Below are 20,473 nucleotides of genomic sequence, written 5' to 3'. Positions count from 1 at the left end.
TGTCTTTAGGCTTTTGTAGTCGAACTACCTAAAGTATCACTTAAAATTGTACAGAAATGGTGGACTTAAAATTTGTTTATTAACTTTCAAACCAAAAAATTGTTCTATACATAATATGGATTCAATCAATATTTCTGGAAAATGTTATAATAATATGTTCAAAGAAGTAAGGAAGGGCTAAGTTCGGGTGCAACCAAACAAACAACTTGCAGGAATCAAAGCCCGAGAAATATCTTAAGTTGTAAAAAGTAAACCAGAGGATTGGAATCCAACAAATTTTATGTATACATATACTATATATAACTCATACACGAAAATTATTATATGTATATACTCTAAGGGAATGTTATATATGAAGTAGGAATGGAATCATCACGAGGAATCATCCACAATACAACGCCTCATTATCGATAGTTCCAAAGAAGATGGACAACTCAGGTGTACAAAACTGGAGAATTGTGATAGATTGCAGGAAATTAAACGAACGTTGACCACATTTTTGATAAACTTGGTGAGGCACAATATATTTCAACATTAGATTTAGCGAAAGGATTTCATTAAATACTAGTAGACAAAAAAGATAGACACAAAACAGCTTTTTCAACTGAATTTGGCCATTAGGAATACAAACGTATGCCATTTGGAGAGAAAAATGCTCCAGCACCTTTTCAAAGAATGATTTTACACGTTTTACAACCATTCATAAATAAAATATTTGTAGTATACTTATATGATAAATTGATATTCAGTACAAGTTTGTAGGAACATGAAGAACCAATAAACAAAATTTAAAAAAAAGTAAGAGTTTAATTTAAAAATACAAATCTAAAAATCTGAAAATAGACGACATGTGCTACAATTCATAGTGGATGGGAAGTTATAAAAATAATTACGGATAAAAGATTACAAACTAAAGATATTCACGAAAAAAATATTTTAAGTAAAAAAGAATTTTTATTTAAATATGATCAATAATGATTTAGCTAAAGATTAAAAGTTTTAAAAAATTTTACTCCAAACCAAAAAGTTTTTGTAAGAATTCAAGAAATTTTTAATAAAGTATTTGAATATTAAAGCATTAAAAAAGTAATATTTTTCAAAAAGATATAGAAAACGAATTAGAAGCTTTAATATTATAGGAAAAGAACATAATAGATTAAATCAAAGCGGAATCGATGAAAATTTTAAAGCATTAAAGAAAAATGTTATATTCCGAAACTAAAAGGTTTAATCAAGATTCGTCAATAATTGTTCAATTTGTCAACAAACAAAACATGATAGACACGAGAATAAAAATAAATTTGCTAAAACAGAAATACCGAGAAATACAAACGAAATTATTCATGGAGACATACATACATACATATATAACTAGCTGAAAACGTATATTTTTAATACCTATAACAGACAGAAACAGTTAAAGTTTATTGAAACATCACATTTTTGGAAAGCCAGATAAACATGTTTTTATAATGAATTTCATAATTCGCATATGAGGGAAGTCATAAGAAAAAGTTCGCGAAAGTGAGAAAAGTTCTCTGATTGCCATTCACTTGGAGTGGCCAGAAATGATTCTTTTACATATGGCTCAGCAGCTCACGACTTCCAGTCTTTGCCCAAGTATCCCCTGGGTAGCCATAAAGCATCCGTTTAAAGGCGAAACATCCACGGAAGAAACACTACCAATAAAAAAGCATAAACAGTCTCAGATTAGACAACCCCCATTTTATGTCGACCATGCGATATGGATTTAAGGGCATGAAGCTGGAATGTCCAGTCCCTTAATTGGGAAGGTGCCGCTGCTCAGCTGGTTGATGTCCTTGTTAGAGTGCATGGTTCAAGGACTGAGGCGAGTAGGTCTTTTTGGGATTTACTACAGTGACCATATAAAAGAGGACAAGAGTACAAGAGTACTGTCATTTAACCCGGTGGATGAACGTCTAGCCATAATTCGTATCAAGGTGAAGTTCTTCAGTATATCGCTGATTTGCGCTCACGCCCCGACGGAAGAGAAGGACGATGTGAACAAAGATGTCTTCTTTGAGCTCATGGAGCGCACCTACGAGAGCTGCCTACGTCATGATATCAAAATTGTGCTTGGCGACTTTCACCTCAGGGTGGGCAAGAAAAAACAGTCGGTAAATAAAGCCTCCACGAAGGAACATCCCCAAATGGATTGAGGCTGATCGACTTCGCCGGGGCCCGAAATAAGGTCATCTGTAGTACTAGATTCCAACATAAGAAAATACATCAAGCTACCAGGCTGTCTCCGGATCGTAAAGCAACAAACTATGTCGATCATAATGTGATAGACGTAAGACGCGTCTCCAGTATTCTAGACGTATTTACACGCCAAGGGGTTAGCATTGACTCGGACCACTATCTTGCTACGCGTCAACAAACACAAGGAAAGTTTGACGTCGAGATGCTGCAATCACAACAGACAGCACAATGATTTTCTACTCTGCTTGCACTCCGGCTCTTTGAAAGCACTCATCAATAACTCGGTATAAGGGAACTGTGGCACGAAATTTCAAGTTTCTTACGTACAGCTGCAAACAAAGGTTTTTCGGTGAATTGGTTAATAGGACAATTAACGGTTTTGATAAGGTTTCTTAAGGATTCTTCACTGTGCGCAGTTGCATTTAAATTGTTGCAGAATTGTCTAGAAAGCGCATCGGCAACTTTGTTGTCTTTTCCCGGTTTAAAATGCATTTAAGTGTTTTCCAGACATTGCGTATATTAGCGGCTGATGGTCGGTAAAATTTTTTATATTTTTCACTCCATACAAATAATTAATGCCCATATAATCGCAAGTAGCTCTCGTGCATAATTTTGCACCATCTGTTGTAAGCTCGAAAGGTAGATTATATTTGGGTATTGAAGTAAAACATCCTCTGAAGCTGACATTTCTTTTATTCGTTCAAAAGCTAAAGGGCTTGAAGGCTAAAGTCAACTCTTACCTTTCTTGAATATTATGAACCCACTTTTCCGTTTTCTCAGCGAAGGTAAGCTGTCAAAGCCTTGAGTACAGCAGCATAGTCTTCTATAAAACGCCTGACAGTCCCGGAAGTAAACATAATGCTCTAAGAGTTTACATAGGTTCGTAATTAACAATATCACGAATTTTATCTGGACAAGTTCTAATACCTGTGTTAGAAATAAGAAACTCTAGAAAATCCGCTTAAATTGAAAAAAAAAATCCGATTTTTTCAGGTGGGACTCTCATTCCAGCGTCCTCAAGGGTCTGAAGTAGACGTAAACGTGACAATATTTACCTATGGCTTCATGTGAAATATCGTCAATGGCCCTTTGAAAAATACTGGGTGCATTTCTCAACATAAAGGGTAATCTACAGAATTCATATTGTTTATACTAAACGCTGTTTTTTCCTGTCTTCTCACACATAGAGATTTGATGTAATTTTGACTTAAGATCCAATGTTGTAAAAAACTATGTTGGCTAAGGTTACAGATGTGCCCAGAATAGTGGATCGATTTGGAATAATAATTAATCTTAGCAAAACACTAATAAAATCAGAATGAATATATTCTCATTCAACTAGAAATCTTTTCTTTTTTATCCTATGTCAATTTTGGTGTTATACTTTGAAACATCGGTCTTACGTTACCGTAATTGACCCGATTTTATCCGGCCAACGGCTGTTATCCCGACACTGTAGCACTTATTGGATTGGTGAGTTTCAGGTTAAAGTTGTCATCATTGAAGCAACTTTTAGCCGCAGCGTTGTTCCGCATCTGATCCGTACTGGCATTGAGTCCATCCCAGGCCTGGAGAAATTTTTCAGATGCGTTTGCTCTAGAAGGTTCCATCGTAACCTCGGTTACATTTAGCACCGTTCTTGAGATGAAATAAGCTCAGGATTTGAGACAAAGAGGGAGTGGACCACATGCTGCGATGGAACTAATGCAATTTTAGCCTCTACGGCTGTGTAATCTGCACCCAGTTCACGCATTGCGCCGCCACTCCCGTTGTGGGGCCAACAAAGGAGGAGGAGTTGTGCAGATTACAATGGAATTAGTAAGCATTGTGAGGTCATTTTATCGATAGTAACATCGATCGCAAGGATATTACCCTTGAATGTCAGGGCACAGCTATCCGGTTAGGCAATGTCGAGCTCGAAATAATTAATATACTATACACCCCCTCTGTCACATTTTGCCCAACGTGGTTTCACCCGAATATAGATGCGCTACTTCGAGGTGAAAACCATCTAGTTCTACGCAATTTTAACACGCATCACGATCATTAGCACTCCTGTCTGTAAAAAGCTCGTAGGGAATAGACCTGATAGAGCAGTCAAACGATTCGGTTTACGCAAAATAAATTACGAAGCCCCTACCAGAATTATTGCCACTTGTTATTTACTTCCGATATTACTATCGCTAGTGGTGGTCTGATAAAGAACATAACCTGGCGACCTATGCTAACCCTCGCATAAGACCATTAGCCTATAATTATCTCGATCGAGAAACCTCCTGACTTTATTTCTGTGGACAACCGCACTTTTGTTAAACAAAAAGGGTAAATCACCTGCAGTCTTGTAACCTCTCCACCGGTGTAAATAAGCTTGGGACTACTGTTAAGGCCATATCAAATCCGAAGAGACATTGCGGCAAGTTTGAAATTCATTTGGGTGACCATGCCTCCTCGGACTCAAAACATTCTATATATTTTAGCTGGCAGTTCGCACTGCACCCTTCGACAGACCAGAACAAACGATGTGTAATATGACGGATGCGCAAAATTCCAAGCGATTAAAATCATCTATTCTCAACTTTTAGCTGACTACTCTTCAAATACGCGATGTGTAGAACCTTGGAAAAGTGGTCCCACTACTGAAACCCGTCAACAAAAAGGAGTGTTATAAAAGCACAAATATTTTATGCCGTAAACCAAAAGTCCCCCTATAAGAGAACAATCCTCGTAGCGTTGGACCTGTTAAAAGCTTTTGACACAGTTTGGCTAAATGAGACAAGCGCCCCCCGTCAACAAAGTCACACTTCAATACACTACAACAACAACGCAAAATTGTCGATTGCACTATCAATTATTAGATTTCTTAAATACATTGTGCCTAATAACTGTGAACGAAATTTATATTCTAAAATAAAGCGAAAATTATCGTGAAGTATAAACCGAGCGTTTTAATTTAGTTCAAGTTTGTTAAGGTGGTAGTGAACAAAGTAAAGTGGGTAAGGATTTAAACACAGCGGGATCCCGCAGTGTAGTCTTCGTGCCCCGTTATTGTTTAAATTTTAGAATTCGAAATTTCCTGAACCGCCAGAATAAATTTTCATCACATCGCATGATATTGACGATGGGTAATGGAATCGATGACATGTGTTAGGAAGTAAACGTCTATCTCTCCGACCTTTCTTGTTTCTCTCTGCAAGGTGCCTAACACTCTTCCCATTAAATCCACAGTGATCTTATTCACGAACAGGACGAAGAAGTATAGATTGGACCTTAACATTACAGTTGGTAACGTTAAAATTTATACTGTTAATAATTATTAGATTTTAGGTGTATCATTCGCCAGCCGGCTCAAATCGCTAGCCGGCTGCTCAGGAGGAAAAGACAAGCAAACGTTGTTGACAACATACAAGGCAATTGGCCGGCCCGTTCTAAACCATGCCGCATTTGCGCCTGAATGAAGTAAAACGAAGAAGCTTGAGAACAGGATGCCTCTTGATGTGTTGGGTCGAACACTTACAGCCCGTATGCTTCCGGTTAAGGAACACAACGAACTTCTCTCAGAGCAGCGGAGCATCCTCTCTAAATACTCTATCTGCTGACAACATAATTGCCAATTAAGTGATTGATTAAAAGGAACTATAATAGCGATGTATCCAGCTGTAGTTTCTTTTATTGGGTTTAGTTTTAATTAGACTGGTTGTCGAAAGCTACAGAAATAATTGTCAAATGTGCTGAGTCTTCTTCTTCTTTACTGGCGTAGACACCGCTTACGCGATTATAGCCGAGTCAACAACAGCGCGTCAGTCGTTTCTTCTCTTCGCTACGTGGCGCCAATTGGATATTCCAAGCGAGGCCAGATCCTTCTCCACCTGCGTCGAATACTTTCAGAGCTGGAGTGTTTTCATCCATCCGGACAACATGTCCTAGCCAGCGTAGCCGCTGTCTTTTAATTCGCTGAACTATGTCAATGTCGTCGTATATCTCGTACAGCTCATCGTTCCATCGAATGCGATATTCGCCGTGGCTAACGCGCAAAGGACCATAATCTTTCGCAGAACTTTTCTCTCGAAAACTCGCAACGTCGACTCATCGGTTGTTGTCATCGTCCAAGCCAAAAACAAATGTGCTGAGTACATTGCAAATAAAGGTTTCGGTTTCAAGAGTCATAATCTGATGAAACAGTACAATTCGGCTGCGTCATGTTAGCGAATCGCCATGAATTGATGGTTCATTTCCCTTAAGGGATCGTCTCAGTGTGAAATTTTCGACGCGACGTGCTTCTGTGAGTGGTGCAAGCCGAAAATACAGTGTTCGTTAGAGCAGAGGTACGCGATTAAATTCTGTGTGAAATTCGGTAAATCTGCGACAGAGACGTTTGATATAATCAAGCAGGCTTACCCAGATGTTGCTTTAACAAGAAGTGGTGTGTTTCGTGGCACCAGGTCTTTTTGGATGGCCGGGAAGAGGTCGCTGATGAAGACCGTACTGGGAGACCTGCGACTTCGACAGACACCTACAATGTAACTCGTGTGCGCAAAGTTTTGAACTCAGACCGTCGACTAAGTATTCGTTTAATTGCCCAGATGTTAAATTTATCAAAACCTGTAGTTCATAACATTGTGACGATCCGACAAGACAAAGCAGCCGATTGAAAGTTGCACCACGACAACGCCCTAGATCACACCGCCTTTTTTGTAAACAGCTACCTAACCAAGTCCGGCATCCCAACGCTTCCGCAGCCGCCCTACAGCCCAAATGTGGCCCCTCGGACTTTTTTGTTTCCTTGCCTGAAAAGGTCGATAAAAGGCAAGCATTTTGAGACGGAAGAGGGGATCCAAGCAGCATGCATCTCGGCTCTCAAGGCTATTCAGGAGAATGCCTTCCGTGATGAATTCAATGCTTGGAAATTGTGCAGCGCTGCATCGACGCAGAAGGAGCCGATTTTTGAAGTTGAAAGTTTTTAAGAATTGCAAAGATTGGTTCAGTAATTTTTTTTTAATCGACTCAGTCCTATTACTTTCCGGAAAAAATCTGTATACATTATAATAAACATTCTCTGAAATTTTGAAATCGAAATTCAAATTATTACGGTCGCTTCAGTGTTTCTTGTAGAACGGGAACGGATTGAGGAATGGAGCAAGACAATCTTTAAACGCTTTTTTCTCAGAATGGTGTCTTTCTAAACGGTTTCCACTATCAAAGGAAGAGTTTTGAAAATATCTAGTTCCAATTTGGAGAGAACATTTCCAACGTCATCGCATCATTTATCGCGCTATAGAAACTTTTTTTTTTGAAATCTTATTTTTTTCTATGAAAAACTGCCGAAAAAAGGCAAAATTCAATGCTTTTATTCAAACCGCCCGTATTTTGTAAAATTTCAAAAAGAAAAACTGTCCATAGCGCGATAGCGACTTTTGTACAGATTAATAATCTTTCTGAAATTTTTGTTTTAGATTAAAACTGCGGCCGCAATCGTCGAAATCGTGCATGACACTTTTTACAAGTCATTTCAACTATTTATTAAATTATTATACACCCAATAAATAAACATAAAAAAATTATTTTGTATTCGTCATGAATGTAGTTATTTATAAAAAAAACCGGACCGATTAGTGAACTTCAACATTAAGAAAAATTGCGAAAATCAGTAATTTTTCACACTGAGTTTGTAGTCAATAACTCTTCCACTGAATGGTCAGAAGAATACACAATTCTTAATCAAGAGGCTGAACCTACGGACGTATGTATTCATCAACAAAAGGGTAACGAGATTCGGTGTTAAAATGGAATTCCGTTCTGACCAAGAAATTCTTTCGAATCAGCTTTAATTCAAGATATATACCAGAAACTAGTATCCGGGAAATCGATGGAATTAACACCACTAATAGAAGGACGGATAAGGAAGTCAGCAGCATTCTAGAAGACGAGATGAGAGACATGACTATGTAGACCTTTGATGCCGCAAATATATCTGATCAGGTCGATTCAGCTTAGGTACGAACAACAATAAATGCCAGAATGTTCGAGGAGCGAAGTTTTGTTAATGAGCTACTATAAAAGCGCTGCCGGATTGTGCAGCAGGCGCAATTTTAGTTAGAGTGCTGCCGTGTAAATAACAGTTGAGATATAAGTATGAAGTTATAAATTCAAATAAAGAAAGGTAAAGCGTTAAGTTGTATGGTCGAATGTCGATACAATGTTCGGTAATATAGATTTCGCAATACTACACGTTCCATAAATATCGCGATCACGCGCAATATGTAATTTGAGAGATGTCTTAATTAAATTAAGTATGTTTCGTTTCTTTCTTCTTCTTAATTGGCGTAAACACCGCTTACGCGATTATAGCCGAGTTAACAACCGCGCGCCAGTCGTTTCTTCTTTTCGCAACGTGGCGCCAATTGGATATTCCAAGCGAAGCCAGGTCCTTCTCCACTTGGTCCTTCCACCGGAGTGGAGGTCTTCCTCTTCCTCTGCTTCCCACGCTGGGTACTGTGTCGAATACTTTCAGAGCTGGAGTGTTTTCGTCCATCCGGACAACATGACCTAGCCAGCGTAGCCGCTGTCTTTTAATTCGCTGTCGTATATCTCGTACAGCTCATCGTTCCATCGAATGCGATATTCGCCGTAGCCAACGCGCAAAGGACCATAAATCTTTCGCAGAAATTTTTTCTCGAAAACTCGCAACGTCGACTCATCCGTTGTTGTCATCGTCCAAGCCTCTGCACCATATAGCAGGACGGGAATTATGAGTGACTTATAGAGTTTGGTTTTTGTTTGTCGAGAGAGGACTTTGCTTCTTAATTGCCTACTTAGTCCGAAGTAGCACCTGCTGGCAAGAGTTATCCTGGATTTCTAAGTGACATTGTTGGTGTTGTTTACGATGGTTCCAAGATAGACGAAATTATCTACAACTTCAAAGTTATGACTGTCAACAGTGACGTAAGTGCCAAGTCGCGAGTGCGACGACTGTTTGTTTGATGACAGGAGATATTTCGTCTTGCCCTCGTTCACTGCAAGACCCATTTATTTTGCCTTCTTGTCCAGTCTGGAGAAAGCAGAACTAACGGCGTGGGTGTTGAGGCCGATGATATCAATATCATCGGCATACGCCAGCACTTGTACACTCTTATAAAAGATTGTTCCTGCTCGATTAAGTTCTACAGCTCGAAATATTTTCTCCAGAAGCAGGTTGAAAAAGTCGCACGATAGGGAATTAGGGAATCGCCTTGTCTGAAACCTCGTTTGGTATCGAACGGCTCGGAGAGATCCTTCCCGATTCTGACGGAGCTTTTCGTGTTGCTCAACGTCAGCTCACACAGCCGTATTAGTTTTGCGGGGATACCTAATTCAGACATCGCGGCATAAAGGCAGCTCCTTTTCTTGCTGTCGAAAGCAGCTTTGAAATCGACGAAGAGGTGGTGTGTGTCGATTCTCCTTTCACGGGTCTTTTCCAAGATTTGGCGCATGGTGAATATCTGGCCGGTTGTTGATTTACCAGGTCTAAAGCCACACTGATAAGGTCCAATAAGTTTGTTGACGGTGGGCTTTAATCTTTCCCACAATATATGTGATGTTAAGGAGGCTAATCCCACGGTAGTTGGCGCAGATTGTGGGGTCTCCTTTTTTATGGATTGGGCATAGCACACTTAAATTCCAATCGTTGGGCATACTCTCGTCCGACCATATTTTGCAAAGAAGCTGATGCATGCACCTTATCAGCTCTTCGCCGCCGTGTTTGAATAGCGGGCAATTGGTATTCGAACTTCTTCATGGTCGGGCAATGGAACGTCTGCTCCATTGTCATCGATTGGGGTATCGGGTTCGCCTTCTCCTGGTGTTGTGCGTTCACTGCCATTCAGCAGGCTGGAGAAGTGTTCCCTCCATAATTTAACTATGCTCTGGGCATCGGTGGCTAGATCACATTGGGGGGTTCTACAAGAGTATGCTCCGATCTTGAAACCTTCTGTAAGCCGCCGCATCTTTTCGTAGAATTTTCGAGCATTACCCCTGTCGGCCAGGTTATCAAGCTCTTCGTACTCACGCATTTCGGTCTCTTTTTTTTTTCTGTCTACAAATGCGTCTCGCTTCCCTCTTCAACTCTTGGTATCTATCCCATCCCCCACGAGTTGTGGTCGATCGTAATGTTGCGAGGTAGGCAGCCTGTTTTCTCTCCGCTGCGACACAGCACTCCTCGTCGTACCAGCTGTTCTTTTGCACTTTCCGAAAACCAATGATTTCGGTTGCAGCTGTACGTGAGGAGTTTGAAATGCCGTCCCACAGTTCCCTTATACGGAGTTGTTGACGAGTGCTCTCAGAGAGCAGGAGTGCAAGCCGAGTAGAGAATCGTTCGGCTGTCTGTTGTGATTGCAGCTTCTCAACGTCGAACCTTCCTTGTGTTTGTTGGCGTGCGTTTCTTGCTGCACAGAGGCGGGTGCGAATCTTAGCTGCAACTAGATAGTGGTCCGAGTCGATGTCAGGACCTCGGAGCGCACGCACATTTAAAACACTGGAGACGTGTCTTCTGTCTATCACAACATGATGGATCTGATAACCATATTTCGGGCCCCGGCGAAGTCGAACAGCCTCAACCCATTTGGGGATGTTTCCTCGTGGAGGCTGAATTTACCGACCGTAGTGCCAAAGATACCTTCTTTGCCCACCCTGGCGTTGAAGTCGCCAAGCACGATTTTGACATCGTGGCGGGGCATCTCACATAAGTGCGCTCCAAGCACTCATAAAAGGCATCTTTGGTCACATCGTCCTTCTCTTCCGTCGGGGCGTGTACGCAAATTAGCGATATGTTGAAGAACCTCGCTTTGATGCGGATTGTGGCTAAACGTTCATTCACTGCAGTGAATGATAGTACTCGGTGACGGAGTCTCTCTCCCACTACGAATCCCACACCAAACTTGCGCACCTTTATATGGCCACTGTAGTAAATGTCACAAGGACCTACTCGTCTCTGTTCTTGTCCCGGCCATCGCATTTCTTGGACGGCGGTGATGTCAGCCTTTGTTTTCACGAGGACATCAACCAGCTGGGCAGTGGCTCCTTCCCAATTAAGGAACCGGACATTCCAGGTGCATGCCCTCAATTCGTAGTGTTTAAGGCAGCATTGTCCAAATCACCTTTTATCTTTTAGCTCACTTACCACTTTCACTTTTACTTTCAAATAAAACCACTCGGTTAAGGGATAAAAGTAATCAATCAGTTTTAATGATATTTTAATGTATTTACACGGTAAATCGAGGCTCTTTGAACAAGATTGCCGGAATAAGGTGCAATTAACAAGCAAACGTTAATGTTAATTATTGAAATGTGCGGATGAGCGAAAAAGGCGCGAGGTCAAGCGGCGATGCGTAAGCTCCGTGTTTTAGTCAAAACGAGACTGAAGTAAAAACTTTTTAGTTGACCCTTTTGATAGTTGTGGTATGTGTGTGGATATCCTCTCGCGTGTGGGTAGTGGAATGTAGGTTCTGTGTGTGTGGTGTATTGGTGGTGTGTTCGTGTAGTGGCATTAGGGGGGGGGCGGCTTATCTCATTTAGCTATCCTGGCCCCCCTAGGCGAATATTCAGCCTAGTAATCTCTGCAATTGTTGGAGTGTGGCCACTACGTTGCTGAGTCCAGTAGCGGGACGATGCTGTGGCGCCTTTGGACGACGCCTGGTTGATGCAACATGGTGCGGACGCCATTGACGGGGCTCAGGCCGGGCTGCAGTGGTTCGACGTCGTACCGTCCGGCTTGCTTGCCTGGATCTACCCGTGCTTGAGGCAGCTGATCGACCTACCTCGCGTCGTGGGGTCCTGTGCAGCAGCGTGTGATGCGGTCTGCCACACGTGTGGCATAAATCGTCGGAAGCACACTCCTGCGTTACATGTGTGTGCGACAGACAGTTGAGGCAGTGCTCATGTGCCTGGGCAACCCGCTGGCGTTGGTTTGGCGTTAGCTCCTTAAAGAGCCCACAATGCTGGAGTCGATGTTTCCGGCGACATAGCGGGCATCGGATGCGACGCGGCTCGGCTGGAGCGGATGGCGTTGATGGGGCTGCTCGTGAGCCACTACCAGAAGCGGCAGTCGATACCGCAGCATTGGTTGAGCGGGGCGGAGGAGTAGGCCCAATACGTGCCCCGTTGGTGGCCGACCGAACAGTTGGAGTTGGAATTGTAGGCATGTCCACGTCCATCTTGAACTCTGTAAGAAATTGTATTTGAATATACATGGTAGTATATAAATAGTATATGTGATTGTGCCACGTTATGTGGCATGACTGGGTCGTCGTATTGACCGACCATTCTTTTTTTTTTTTTTATTGTTATTGTTAACGGTTGGTTGCGGGTTGCGATTTTATTGATTTATTTTCATTTGCGTTACGGCATTATGATCGGATTGTTTAGTATCGGATTTTCGTTATTATCCGCGGTTGGTAGAAAGCATAATTTGACCAGCGGTCTGGTGAGTATTCCGCTTTGAGTACGGAGATCAACGACCCGGATGTGACCGTCTGAGCCATAATGGAGCTTTTCTATACGGCCAAGTCGCCACTCGGTAGGTAGGAGACAATCGTCGTTAATAAGTACACAATCTCCAAGCTTTGGGGCATTTTCTGATGTTTTCCATCGATACCTCTTGTGGAGGTCCTTTAAATAGTCTTCTTTCCATCTGCGACTGAAATTATGATGGAGAATTTTAATTCTTTCCCATCGATTTAATAAGGATAGCGACTCCACGCCTGGCTCAGGTGTGGCCAGAATGGGTGCTCCTTTGAGAAAGTGTCCTGGTGTTAGAGCTGTGAGATCTGAGGGATCTTGCGAGAGTGTTGTTAGTGGCCGTGAATTGAGAACGGCTTCAATGCGAATTAATAGAGTTGTAAATTCTTCGTAATTAAATTTGTAGTTTCCAGCTACTTTTTTTAAGTGGGATTTGAAGCTTTTTACAGCTGATTCCCATAAACCACCCATATGAGGAGCTCTTGGGGGGATGAATTGCCAATTAATGCCTTGGGGGGCGTACTTTTGTACAATCTCAGGGGAGACTTGTTTAATAAAGTCCACAAACTGTTTTTCTGTGGCTCTTTGAGCTCCGATAAAGGTTTTTCCATTGTCGCTCATAAGTTTGGACGGAAAACCGCGTCGTCCGACGAAGCGAGCAAATGCCGCGAGAAAAGCCTCTTTTGTCAGATTAGTACATAGCTCGAGATGCACTGCTTTTGTCGTGAAACAGACAAAGACAGCCACGTAGCCTTTCATTAGGGTAGGAGACCTTAGCATGGATGCCTTTATCTGAAAAGGCCCAGCAAAATCAACACCTGTGATAGTGAAAGGCAGAGCGAAGTTGCAGCGTTCCGGCGGAAGTGCTGCCATAATCTGCGTCCTCATCTTCTGTTTATGCATAGTGCAGATCTTGCACATGAAAATGCACTTTTTTATTTGAGGCTTAAGTCGGGGAATATAAAACTCTTGGCGGATTATATATTGCATTAGGCGATGTTCCGCGTGCAACATTAGTATATGTATATACTTGAGTAGCAATGTTGCAAGTCGAGACTTTTCTGGTATTATTAGAGGATGGCGTTCGTTATATGTCAGGCTTGAGTTAGCAAGCCGACCATTAGCACGAAGCAGACCTTTCGTATCCAGAAATGGATTTAGTACTAAGAGTGAGCTCTTTTTGTCAATCGGCTTCGATTCTCTTAGTAGTGACATCTCGCAGCTGAAGTGGCGCGACTGAGTATACGTGACAAGAGCGACCTTTGCCTTTTCTAGGTCTAGGTGCGTCAATGTATCGCCTTGGGGATATACTGTGCATATTCCCTTAATTCTAAGTTTGAGTCGCTCTATGAAGTTGAGCATATAAGCGATTACACTGAGGGCTCGAGGGTATGATGAAAATCGCTCAAGGATGTCAGTATCATCCAATGCCGTGTGAAAGGTGGCGATTTTTCGACCTTCTGGGGCGATAATGTTGCGCATGGGGGATTGTGGCCAAGAATCAGGAGATTCTATCAACCATCGGGGGCCATTCCACCAGAGGGTGGTAGTGGCAAGGTGCAGTGGCTTGCACCCTCTTGTTCCTAGATCGGCAGGATTATCAGCACTGGCTACGTGACGCCAAGTGGCTGATCCCACTAGGTCAAGAATTTGAGACGTTCGGTTAGAAATATACGTCTTCCATGCATGTGGTGGTTTTTCCAACCAGGCTAGTACAATTTCGGAATCGGACCACATATAGAGTTTGCATTTTGTCATATTTAAATGCATTTGCACCATGGCTACTAATTTTGAAAGTAGTAGTGCGCCACATAACTCAAGTCGTGGGAGACTTATAGTTTTTAAAGGTGCCACCTTTGCTTTTGCTACTAATAAGTGGCTTGTGGTCGCGGTGCCACTTTGCGTGCGCACATAGATAGTAGCGCAGTATGCCTTTTCTGAGGCGTCACAAAAGCCATGTAATTCGACTTTGTGTTCGGGGGAGTAGTTTACCCATCGTGGAATTTGAATCTGAGAAATGTCCTTCAGATTGTTTGCGAACTGGGACCATTTTTCTAAGCGAAGAGGTTTCACTTGCTCGTCCCAGTCGGTTCCATCTAGCCATAATTCTTGTATTAAGACTTTCGCTTGGATCATAATTGGCGAAAGCCATCCTGCGGGGTCGAAAAGTTTTGCCACCGAGGATAGAATCTGTCTTTTTGTGATGGCTGATAATGCGGATATGGACTCTGTCGTGTATGAGAACTGGTCCGATATCGCATTCCATTGGATGCCTAAAGTTTTTGTTGTGCTTTCCTTTTCGAATTTAAGGAAATTACTATCTAATAGATTTTCTTTAGGTATGTCTTTTAAAATATTGGGGTGGTTCGCCGTTATCTTTTTCAACGGAATCCCTGCTGTATTGAGCGCTTGCGTCACTTGTGCTAGTGACTCGTATGCCTGTGGAAGATTGTGGCTTCCAGACAGAATGTCGTCTACATAGGTTTGTTTGTTTTGTTTTTGTTAAAATCCGCCCACAACCACGCCTACCTCCCATATAACACAAAAATCAAAAATCATCCTACAGTAACAAAATTTTCTACAGTGTAATATTTTGTAAATATAAGCTTGTCCAGAAAAAATAAAGCAAATCCGCCCACAATTACGCCCATCTCCTATATAATATAATCTCAAAAGTTGCAATATTTTCGCTGTTATCACAGCTAGACTGTTAAAAGTTGTCAAACGGATTTGAATCAATAAAAATTATTATTTCTCTAAAAATGAAACAAGTCCGTCCACATTTACGCCCACCTCCCATATAATATAACCAATAAATATTCAAAAATGATCATATATTATTAATTACACTAGCCGACAATTTTGACATTCTTTTTCTGCTCTGAAACCAAACTTGTTTTTTTATGTTGCCTTGATAAGGTACATATATAATTTGAATATAAAAAAAATTTGCTAGGTCCAGGTTAAGAGAAAAATAAAAGTAAAGTTTTTGCAAAAAATATATTGAATATTACAAATTTTTATCTCTCAATTTATATTTTCTTGTACTTTTTTGAACTTCTGCTGTATTGGTAGTCAGGATTATCACGTAAACATTTCCAGCAATAGTCTGCCAGCATGCTAGGAGTCCATTTGCCTTGATACCTTTTCTCCATACTCAATATGTCTTGGTGAAATCTCTCCCCATGTTCATCACTGACTGCACCTAAATTGGGAAGAAAGAAATCCAAGTGCGAATGTAGGAAATGTATTTTCAGGGACATGTTACACCCTAAAGCCTGAAAATCCGTCAATAGGCTTGATATGAGTTCTTCATAATCGGGTGATTTGGTGTTACCCAAAAAATCTTTTACAACCTCAACAAATGAAAGCCATGCTTTTTTTTCTAGCGTATTTAGTTTAGAGACAAAGTTTTGATCCTTCATAACTCGTAGTATGTCTGGCCCCACAAAAATCCCTTCTTTTAATTTCGCATCACTAAGTCTCGGAAATATACTTTAAAGGTATTGAAAACCTTCTCCCGTTTTATCAATTGCTTTTACAAAATTTTTCATTAAGCCTAATTTTATATGAAGGGGTGGCAATACAATATTCTAGGGTTCAACAAGACGAAGATTGGACACACTTTTCTGATTAGGTACATAGTCTGTTCCTTTGGCCACTCTTTTTGGATATAGTGTTTGCTTCGAGCTCTGCTATCCCATTCGCACATAAAACAGCAAAATTTTGTGTAACCAGCTTGCATACCTAGTAACATCCCAACTACGAGTACTTTTAAATCAGAACAAATTTTCCAAGAATGTTTAGCATACTGTATTTTTTGTAGTAGATTTTTGATATTTTCATAGGTTTCTTTGATATGTACTCCATACGCTAGAGGTACAGATGGAAGTTCGTTACCATTATGTAACAAAACCGCCTTCAAACTTATTTTCGATGAATCAATAAATAGTCTCCACTGATCAGGTGAATAGGTACAAAACATTTTTTCATAAGCTCATATATGGAAATGACAAATTTGGTAGAAAAGCCGAGCTGTGCCGAAAGAAACGAACAAACGATCGCCGATTGTCACCGCTTCGCTTGCTACTCGAACAAGGTTGCGTAGATTCATATTGAGCAAGGTTGCGCAACCTGAATCTATCGAAACCTTTTCCGAACCCGTATAAGAAGTATAACTTCAATAATATTATCGTAACTGGACCTAAGGATTTTTTTTTATTATTTTTCTAATGATATACATACTAACAGGAACCAAAATATATAATTTTTATTTCAGAGCAAAATCCATTGTCGGCTAGTGTTATTTATTCAACAAGTAATTTTTTAACATCATCATCCAATTCTAAAGTTTCTTGTTTTCTTCTTTAAGTGGTTTGGTTTCCGCATTAATAGACCATCTTTTAAAAGTTAAATTATACCCAATATGTAAAATAAATTCCATTGTTTTAATTCTAGCATGTAAGGGAGAAATTCCCAACTTAACTGCTTCCTGATTGCATGATTTTTTGACAACGGGTTGTAGGTTGTTTATTTCTTTAGGGCTTGCATTACATATGTAACAGACAGATGATGCTTTACAACCAGTTGCTGCTTGAGATATTTTTGTGTCCATCATGGTAAATAAAAGATTGTGACGTATTTCAATAACCTTGTCCTTTATAGTCACAAATGTTGGCAATATGTTGATTATGGTTTCCTGTATCCTTTCGACAATTTCTTTAGTATGGTTTGCGGTCTTCTTGGCATATTCAAATTGAATCGGCCGACAACTTTGATTTGACGAACCGTCACAACCCCATTTCGATGATAGAGTCATTATTTCTGGAACATGAGCTAGATTTGTGAAGTTCTCGGCGGCCAAAATAATTCTTTTAGCTGTGTGATCAAGTAAACTTTGCAAATCAACTTGTGTAGATATTGGTGTAATAGTAATATTTTCAGGGTAACAATGCCTTTTTTCCTCCCGAACTCTATAATACGGTGGCAACACATCACATCCGAAGTCTTTAAGCACATTTCGAACAACTTCATACTGATGCTTTGATAACTGTGCATCAATTAACATCGCCAACGCTTTTTGAGAATCTAAGTATGTCTTCTTAATAGCACCTGATCCAGCTACGGCCTTTAATTCTTGTTCAGAGTACTTATCTCGAAGTTGTTGGACCTTGTAACATTTAGCCCGTTGACTACATTCTTCAAATTTCTTTACCGGTCGTCCAGCAATTAAACTACGTTTATTTGAAGTCCCGGGTAATAATTTATCAACCATCTCTACAGTAAAATTCTTATCCAGCCATACAGAATGATTTTTAAATAGTATGTTTTTTCCTGTGGCACTGGTTTCATTTTAAATTGAATGAACTTATGTACCTTTTTTTAATTTGTTCTAAAATTAACTTCACCTTATCTTCACTAAAAGAAGGGAATTTATCCCTCAAAAACTGCGTCAACATATCACTTTTTTGGCCGCACCGAATAAATTCTTCAGTAAGCTGTCGATTACTTATGGAAACGGATGACATTTTGCAAATATTATTTGCAATATATATTTATACAATCACACTTGTTAAGAACTGTTAGGTTTCGTTTACACAACGAATTTCGAAATTACACAAACGCTACTTTAAATTATCAATATGTGAACAACACAAGAACCGTTCATAGCTATCTTTGATCCTTATCCGCACGTATCCGCAGTTCATTTTTTCGTTACCATATTCCTTAAAGTGTACATAAAATATTAGGACTAACTAGACAATGTAGGTACACGTAGCTAATAGTCAAAACTATAATTTTTATGTAAAAGTGTTTAAAAATGGTTTTATTTTAAAACTTTGTCAAAATTGACATGAATTAGGCCTATGAAATGAAAATAATTATTTTATAATATATTATAATATATATTAGGGTGGACTTTGAAGTCACTTCTTATTGCATAAAACGTCGAAACCCCATACGTCTGTTCTCATATGTTTCTCAATATTTTTCACAATTTTCAAAAGTTCTATTTTTATTTGACTTTAAAAATACATTGTTAAGTCAGTGAAATGGCAATTCGCAAATACGTGATAAATTAAACTATATTCATTGTCTAGAAACACTACTGGAATGAAATTTTGTTAAAATTAGATAGTTAAAAATTGCATATTTTTGCCGCCTATTACCCATTGTGCGACGTACCGGCCATTATCTAATCGAGTAGTTGTGGATTTGTAAAAATCCTCACAATATCGATCTTCTGGGGTTGTGATTGATATGGGGGGGAGTTCTTCTAACTCCCAAAACTTCCTGAGTTGTGTATTGAGGTATTCGTTTGAGATTTCCTCAACTTGAGTTGTCATTGTTGCGACTGGTTCCGCAACTAGTCCGCTTAGGACCCATCCAAAAGTGTTTTTGTAATTTTCTCAACACCTTCGAGAATAATTTGAGGTATGAGATCGCTGCCTAATAGAATATCTATTTGAGCGGGAGTGTTGCAGTTGGGGTCTGCTAACTTAAGGTGTGAAACCTTTTGCCAATGCTTGCTATTTATATGATAGCTTGGAAGCATGTTTGTTAGTTGCGGTAAGACAATCGCTTCTGCTTGAATGCGCTTATCCGCTTGGGGGGAAATAAGGGTAATGGGGCAGATTTTGTTTGAGTTTTGTACTACTCTTCCGCCCATTCCCGTAATTTCAAAATTAGCTAGTTTTGTTGGTAGTTGTAGCCTACTTTGTGCCCTTGACGCTATAAAAGATCGTTGAGATCCTTGGTCTATTAAGGCCCTAAGTTTAAACAGTTCTCCTCGGTGCTCGATGGAGACCACTGCTGTGGGTAATAATACACTGCTTTGGTTTTCGCTGTGTAGCGTTTGAGTTTTTAAAGCCTTTGAGCAGCATGGTGCTTCTTGGCAATTTTCTGAATTTTGTAAGTCGGGATTTGCTGTTGCAACTAATCCCGTAGCTCTTTTAACATTAGCGTTGTTTTGAGCTAAGCTGGAAAAATTTGTAATGTGAAGCATTGAGTTATGTCGTTTATGGCAATAAACGCAATTAAATTTGCTTTCACAATCTTTGAGCGCATGCGCATGAGACAAACAATTAGTACAAAGTTTTTTTGTTCTTACGAAATTGTTTCTTTCGTTAATGTTTAGTTTTTTAAATTTCTCGCAAGATTTCAGCCTGTGCCCTCCTTTACACAGTTCGCATGACGTATGTTTATTTTGTTCGGAGGTGAACGCTTGTGTTTTGAAAAAACTACGATTATGTTGTTGTTGTTATTCGCTTGGGGCCTACTGAAGCTTCGATTTAGGTCATGTTGAACGTTTTTAGTTCTGACCATTTTTTTATCTACCCTTTCTGCAATTTCGTATTGGGTAGTTAAGAAATCGTTCATTTGTTGCCACGTTGGGCACTTTCTTCGTGATGAGAGCGATTGCTCCCACAAAAGTAACGATTTTTCTGGTAATGCGGATGTGCATATATTTACCAGAATGGGGTCCCAATTGTCTGTGGGAATATTCTGTGTCGCTAGAACCGACAAGCAATTAGAAACAGTGGATTGAAGTTTTATAAATTCTTCACTTGTTTCTTTTTGAATTTTTGGTAAATTCATCAATGTTGTGACTTGTTTGTCTACTAATATCCTTTCGTTCTCGTAACGAGCTTTTAGGGCTTCCCAAGCATAATTGAAATTTTCGTCATTAAGAGCGAACTGTTTGACTAATACCCCTGCTTGACCTTTTGTTTTGTATCGGAGGTGATACAATTTTTGTGCA

General features: G+C 40.2%; 1 protein-coding gene across 10 annotated transcripts in view; it reads right to left on the bottom strand.

Moving 5' to 3' along the window:
• LOC105232869 (protein unc-13 homolog 4B) overlaps positions 1-20,473 on the bottom strand; it is a 153,860-nt gene that overhangs the window by 12,198 nt on the left and 121,189 nt on the right. The window contains exon 13 of one of the 10 annotated variants that reach the window (XM_049449863.1): positions 11,410-12,415. The exons of the other annotated variants lie outside the window; for them this stretch is intronic. Within the exon in view, the coding sequence (XP_049305820.1) occupies positions 12,283-12,415 (133 nt within the window). The 3' untranslated portion in view covers positions 11,410-12,282. Of the gene's footprint in view, positions 1-11,409; positions 12,416-20,473 lie in introns of those variants that run through there. 10 annotated transcript variants of the gene reach the window in all.

This window comes from Bactrocera dorsalis, chromosome 2 (genome assembly GCF_023373825.1).
Source record: "Bactrocera dorsalis isolate Fly_Bdor chromosome 2, ASM2337382v1, whole genome shotgun sequence".
Classification (NCBI taxonomy): domain Eukaryota; kingdom Metazoa; phylum Arthropoda; class Insecta; order Diptera; family Tephritidae; genus Bactrocera; species Bactrocera dorsalis.
The sequence above is the reverse complement of the archived record's forward strand: the minus strand, read 5'-3'. Positions and strand labels throughout refer to the sequence as shown.